Raw genomic sequence first — 7,225 nt, 5'->3', positions numbered from 1 at the left:
TAATAGTAAAATAAGTTGCATGATCAGAATTGTAAACAAATAGCTCCATTTTATTTCCATATAAAAAGTTTTATAACATTCAAAACCCTAATTTCTTTTTCCCAATCCTCTAACTACATAATTTGGTGCCAAGGAATGATTAAAAGTGGTAAATAAAATAACAAACTTAAACATACAACATAAAAAAAAAGAAAGTTGTGACTTTTATTAAGTCATGGCGTGTTCCCGTGCTCTGTTAAATAATTAAAAGTACGATTACAACTTTGGTCTGTTGGCTTCAAGCAGAGTTCTTATTTTCTGAGTCAACATAATATTTCCCTTGACCTTTAGTTTACCCTTCATAAATGCCATTTGTGGGTTCAATTTTCCAAGAGCCTAAAGTAAGAAATTATTTTATTAGCATATTGTCATATCACGTTATTTTTAACGAAGCAAAAATTAAATAACAAATTTTAATTACCATTTGAATCATATCTTTGTCATCAATGGTCAATGTAGTGTCAACCTTTCCTTCTGGTTTACCTTTGTAAACTGTAGCTTTTTTCAAGTCCAATACTAAAAAAATATTTGCATAATTATTCATTTTATAAAAAAAATAAATTAACATTAAATTAACAGTATTTATTCAAAGTACTCAAACACTAGTATAGAATTAGTAACTGAATAAGAATTATAATTGTAAATTTACATAGATAATTATCAATTACTATAAATATTATCTATAAATGCAGAACTTAAATTTAGTTTGAAAAAATAGAACAATTATTTAAAATATTTTTCATATAAAATATATCTTACCCCAGTCAACTTCGGGTTGCCCTTTGACCGTGATAATAAAATGAAATACTCCATTGATTTTTTTTACTTGGTCTGGATGATCTTTGACGTAATCGTTGATTTGAGCGAAAACTGCGTCGCTATCAACATTTTTGGCAGAGCACAAGTTCGACATAATGGACGGCGTAGTTTTAACTTCGGTCAAATCCATGTAAGCACCAGTGAGAACTTTCGAGTTATCTTCAACAATTGTCGTCTGGAAGTGAATTCTGTTGCCGTTACGCCACATATCAGTACGAAGGGTTTGTCCGGGTAACACTGGCTTGGCGAATCGAACCTGATTTAAAACATTTATTGTTAGTAAATGTAGTACGATGAAAATGTTCTAATTCTATTGTAGAAAGTTACTTTTATTTTAATTTTAGCGTGACACCTTACAGTAATTTAAATATTATACAATAAATATTATACACGAGAAAATGTATGTTGGCCTTTTATTAAAAAAAAAAAAAAATGAAAGAAATGTGTATGTAATACCTATATCGATTGTTCGCCGACAACACTCAACATCGGAGTGGCAATAGCAAATGAGGTTATACTGAATCGCCTACTCACTATGCAACCTTGGCGAGTTGGTTGTTGCGCGCGCATCTATTAACACTTATTTACTTTAAATACACATACGAATTGAAATTTCGGCAAAGTCAGGGCGTGTTCACCTTAGGCAACGCATAACTGATCGTTTTCTCTTTCGGATTATTTATTTTATCTTTATGATATGATAAATATTTAAAACTCATTTATCAAATATAATATCAACAAATAAGATTATCACGCTAATTTTAACAGATAATGATATATTCATTTGGTCTTGTTAATTTTAACTTTGGTATTATTTTCGATGATATATTAGAAATCATATAAATACTCTACTATTATCTATCGTTCTATTTGTATTTTACTATTCAATACACAGTTTTTGATTTGAAACTTTTCAGATTTTTGTCAAAAATAATTTGTCGATTACTTTATAATGATAGATAACATATTTTATAAAAAATATTATAGTTTCAAACTTAGGCAGCTTTAGAAATTGATTTTTAACAAATTATAAGTATAATTTTCTATTACTTATGTCCGTAGAAAACGAGCAACAGAGTCGGAGACTCGTAAGAATCTATTCTCGATAATTTGTTATAGCTAACTGATACAATAGGAATAGGATAAATACAAATTTTCTATCAATATCTGGAAAAGAATAGTGACATCAAAAATTATGCTGACCAAATGATTAAAAAGACATCAAGATTAATACAAAAAATGTGTATAATTACAAAATGATTTAAAAATGTAATCTATAGTATCAAAATGATAGCAAGTATATTTACTTGCCTTGAGTGTTTTCAAAGCATGAGGATTTCCATCGGCAAAGGCTTGCAAAACATGTCTTGCTGAAAATCCAAGAGAACATAATCCATGCAAAATTGGTTCTGAATACCCTGCCATAGATGCGATTCCATCGTCTATGTGAAGTGGATTATAGTCCCCACTCAACCTGTATAGAGCAGCCTGTGAAAAAAAATGGAGATATACAAATTATGTGTTTTATATAAAAGATTAAGTCCATTTTTTTATACTACTAACTTGGTCAACACTTGTTTTTTGTGTAACAGATACACATGGCTTCCGGTTTGGAGGTTCAATGCAAGGAATGACATTTGAAGAATTACGTGGACCTCCAAATCCACCTGCTCCTACCGCGTAAGCAGACATTTGGCAAGTTGTAAGCTTATCTCCAGTTGCTACATCATAAGTTTCATCTAAAACCAATACCAAGTTTTACAACAAGCAAATTTAGTTGAACATACAATTTTTTTGCGCAATTTACTTACAATAGATAAGTATTACAGCTCCTTTTTCCTTATCTAAAACATCAGTTACCTTGAAGTGACTTTCAACTTTACCTTCCACAGGTAGTTGTTTATGAACTTCCAAATATTGTTCACCATGTAGAAGCTGAGAATAAAAAAAAATAGAAAATTTGTTAAATCTATCACTTCAAAAAATGCGTAATCAATAATCAGATCCTTTTCTTACTCTAGTAGGATCTAATTGTATTTCAGGTACTGCATCTTGTATAATACTAGAACTCATGCAAACTGCTGGACCAAACGTTACATAAAATGTTGGTACCAAAGCAAAGTTTTCGTGATTTTCATATAAGTAACAAATATCTTTAGGTTCTTGTCTTGTTGCACCAACTATAATGATTCATATTTTATATGTATTTTTAATTTATTAGAAAATATTTTAAATATCAATAAAAACCTTATTACCTCCAAGAGCATAAAGGATAGAATCGCGGAATTGATAATTGGTTTGAAAAACAGTTTCTTTATTAGAAGATGAAGCACCAGTTCGTAATTGTTCCAGTGCAGTCATCAATTCACCAGTTACCTCCTACAACAGTACATTATAACAGACATTAATTGAGTAATAAGTTTATACAAATATTAAATAGAGTAATTATTGCTAATATATTACTGTAATTGTATCAAAACTCTTTGCACCATTCATATCAATTACTGCAGACCAGTTGTCACGCACAGCTTCTGGTGTCACTGTGTCATTCAAATTCTTCCTCAATAGTGTACCATTTGATCTTAGAAGTCGACCTGTAAATATGATAAGAGCTAGAATTATTGTTTTTCACTTGCTAGAAAAAAAATCTATATAAAAAATATTTCATTACTTACATTTACCAGCCCAACCAACTGCTGATTCAATGATTGAACCATTTTCTTGACAATCATCATGGCATAACCACATCACAACTGGAGCTATCAATTCTGGTTTCAATTGTTCGAAGAAATCTAAACAAAAATAATAGCAACAAGAATATTGATAATATAAGTTATACATAGTAAAAATATGTTTATTTACTAACCAGGTGGAATAACATCTTCTGTCAATCTAGAAGCAGCAGTTGGAACAATCACATTAGTATGAATGTTATTTTTTCTACCCTCAATAGCTAGGGTATTCATAAGTCCAACAAGTCCTGCTTTAGCAGCGCTGTAATTTGGTTGACCAAAGTTACCATACAACCCACTATTACTGGAAGTCATTATAATTCTACCAAAATTCTGTTTGCGCAAATAAGGCCATGCTGCTTTGGTTACTTTCATAGCTCCTTTCAAGTGAACATCATGAATGATATCTACAATATTGGTAAAAATATTGTTAATAGAATGTTAAAAATTTTAATTTGGTAAAACACTAATGAACATCACCTACCCCAATCAGCATCTGACATCTTTAAAAAAGATTTATCTCTTAAAATACCAGCATTATTGATTACAATATCTATTTGTCCAAAGGTATCAATAGCAGTCTTAACAATTCTGTCACCATCCAAAACATTATCATAATTTGCTATAGCTTTACCACCTGTTAAAAATTTTAATATACAGTATATCATTCACTCTCACATTTTCATAACTTATATGAGAAATCAAATTACCTGTTCTGCGAATTTCGCCTACAACTAAATCTGCTACTTTAGTGGCACTGCCATCTCCATGCCTACCAGTTCCCAAGTCATTTACTACAACGCTTGCTCCTCTAGAACCAAATAAAAGTGCATATGCCCTTCCCAAACCTATATAAAATAGAAAACTGATAATCAAAAACTATTTGCAACTATGCTTAACAAGAATAACGTATGTAAATCATATTTGTGAATGAGTAAGCATTTTTTCTAACAGTTATTCGCTAATTAACTTTGAGAATATGGATTTATTATAAATAAGTTAATTAAAATAAGTATATTCTAATTGTGAGAAGAAACATTCTATACGAATTTAGATGAAATTACCTGCTCCAGCACCGGTAACAATAACAACACGTCCATCAAATCGTAGATCATACATCTTTACCGATATGGCAATTATTAAAATTACAAAACAAAACAATCGTGTATAGCTAAATATAAAACAGCGTATCCCAAGAGCCGGTTGCTCGTAGAATGAAAAGGCAGAATTGTAAATCCCTCTTCACAGTGTATATCTATAAAAAAACAGGTTTGAATCGTTGTTTCTCTCTTTTTTTTTGCTTAACTCTCTCGAATCTCCCGATATCAACTGGTAAACACTCCGAACTCCGATTGGATACACTCACTTATACACTGAATATACTCTGACTTGAAAACTCGAATATATAATGACGAGAAAATAACGAAAGTCATACATGCACACTCACTCATCAACCAAACCTGTTGCAGAATATGTGCACTGCTATATATATATATGCACTGCCGCGATCATGATACGTAATCAATATGCTCGCAATATGCTCGTTTATTTTTATAGCAGCAGCACCTTCCTTTAAAGAAAACGATTTTGTAGGTCGTAAATAATAGAAATTTCAATGAAAATTGAAATTCGAATTATTTCAAAATGTTTTTTATATATACGTATATATATTGAATTACAAATTAATCTGTACTTACCAAGCGTCGGTCAAGTAGATTTTGCTGTGAGAATAGATATTTTATTATAAATAAAAAGACGCTGTTAGATAAAAGATGTTGGTTTTTCTTTTTTTCTTTTAAGAGATTAAGCAAGTAGCTCTTTGTTGATGACTAATTAATATCATTGTAGACTGTAAAAAATTATTTTTTTCTATAGGTAAAAATATTTATGTTAATGATATTGAATAACATTTATTTATTTTTTTATGTCACACTGGTAATGAATAGTTAAATAGAATATGCCATTGAAGCTTTATAGAGTATGTACTTTGAATATAAACCAAAATACTAAGCTGATAAATCTATTGCTAATGATATATATGCTAATGCGTAATGCAATATATGCTTTCTCAAAGCGCATAAAATTTTTTACATACTAAAAATAAACACGATAAGCAACAAATAAAATAATACGAAAAAATGGAATAGAGAAAAATTAGAATATCTTTTTTATTTAAAATGAATAAACACAACTGCAAAGTTACGTAAAAATACCTCGAATTGTTCGGATGCAACTGATATAAAACTGAGTGCAGCTAAAAATGAAAAGAAAAAGGGAAATTTCTAAAATGGCAAATTTTAATAATAATTTTTTCAGTTATCGATCAATAATCTTGAAAATTAAATCAGTTTCAGATTTTAGGAAAGATAAACGTGACAGCAAAGTTTCATAACAATAGCTATTAGTGTTCGAACGTATAAATGATATGAAAACGAAACAATGAAGTATACTAAAAGTAATCATGTAATAGCTATTTGGCTAAAGGAACTCAGCAGGAAGTTAACGAAAATCGACCGAAAAAAATTATAGAAAAACTGCGCGTGGTTGACAAAGATAGCAAAAGTTATTTATAACTCCGCGCAATTTCATTTTCATTGATAAAAAAATTATCGAAGTTGATCACTCATAGATCATCGACAACTGTATCGGCGTCGAGTTTTAATAAAGTTTCTAGAGAAATAAACCCGTTCAATCGTTAGCAAAAATCTCGTGCAGTTTTTCTATCCAATTAAAATATTATAACCATCCGTTAAAGAATAAATATTATTTCTCACTACGGTCATATACATATACACCTGAAAAATCAGTGTATTGAAATAACCCAATAACCCATTCCTATTAATAATTACAATAATAAAAGTGTACAGATTTATGTTACCGACTGATCTGTCAGGTGCATCTGTATATGACCGTAGTGAGAAATAATATTTATTTTTTAACGGATGGTTATAATAATATTTTGATTGGATAGAAAAACTGCGCGAGATTTTTGCTAACGATTGAACGGGTTTATTTCTCTAAAAACTTTAATAAAACTCCACGCAGATACAGTTATCGATGATCTGTGAGTGATCAACTTTGATAATTTTTTTATCAATGAAAATGAAATTGCGCGGAGTTATAAATAACTTTTGCTATCTTTGTCAACTACGCGCAGTTTTTCTATAATTTTTTTCGGTCGATTTTCGTTAACTTCCTGCTGAGTTCCTTTAGCCTAGCAATTTATGTGCGAGAATGATTGTAGCGCGAGATAGTATAACATTTTTCTCGGACAATTTTTATTTTCATTCGCTCCTGGCGCTTAAAAAATTTTACAGTGTAGGCAGACGACGTATGAGGGTATTTGCGTGCAGGTGACAGTTAATTTATAAACGGTGGCGTACGATGCAGCACTACACAGATTTTTTTATAGATTATTGATTATCACCTTCTACTTCACTTTCACTACTATCACTACTAGCATCGTAAATTGCATCTACTTCCATATTTATATACAAACTTCTAAATATTTGATAAAAACACTATGTTCAGCGATCATGTACAACATACACTAAAACAAAACTGACAGCTTGCGCCGTGGCACTGCTTTGACAGGCACAGACATGCTATTCTATTAGTCTGTCCTACAAACATTG

General features: G+C 30.4%; 1 protein-coding gene across 1 annotated transcript; it reads right to left on the bottom strand.

Moving 5' to 3' along the window:
- Positions 1-5,032, bottom strand: LOC131666695 (peroxisomal multifunctional enzyme type 2-like). Its single transcript, XM_058939554.1, has 14 exons — positions 4,655-5,032; positions 4,301-4,438; positions 4,075-4,227; positions 3,725-3,997; positions 3,534-3,650; positions 3,322-3,452; positions 3,114-3,237; positions 2,875-3,038; positions 2,670-2,793; positions 2,422-2,597; positions 2,170-2,346; positions 799-1,114; positions 461-555; positions 1-375 (listed from the first exon to the last, which is right to left on the bottom strand). Exons 1-14 carry the CDS (start codon positions 4,707-4,709, stop codon positions 256-258), a joined length of 2,163 nt encoding a protein of 720 aa, XP_058795537.1. The 5' UTR covers positions 4,710-5,032; the 3' UTR covers positions 1-255.
- Between the last annotated feature and the right edge of the window lie 2,193 nt (positions 5,033-7,225).

Source organism: Phymastichus coffea, unplaced genomic scaffold (assembly GCF_024137745.1).
Source record: "Phymastichus coffea isolate CEN01 unplaced genomic scaffold, Cenicafe_Pcof_1.1 PCOF00060, whole genome shotgun sequence".
Classification (NCBI taxonomy): domain Eukaryota; kingdom Metazoa; phylum Arthropoda; class Insecta; order Hymenoptera; family Eulophidae; genus Phymastichus; species Phymastichus coffea.
This window is presented reverse-complemented; position numbering and strand designations above follow the sequence as displayed.

Bases quoted from the DNA above. Each gene is read 5' to 3' on its own strand.
- LOC131666695 (XM_058939554.1), bottom strand. From the start codon at position 4,709: ATGTATGATCTACGATTTGATGGACGTGTTGTTATTGTTACCGGTGCT. The intron at 4,228-4,300 runs GTAATTTGATTT...AATTTTTAACAG, and splicing joins AGGCGAAATTCGCAGAACAG to GTGGTAAAGCTATAGCAAAT. The intron at 3,238-3,321 runs GTAATATATTAG...GTACTGTTGTAG, and splicing joins AGAGTTTTGATACAATTACA to GAGGTAACTGGTGAATTGAT.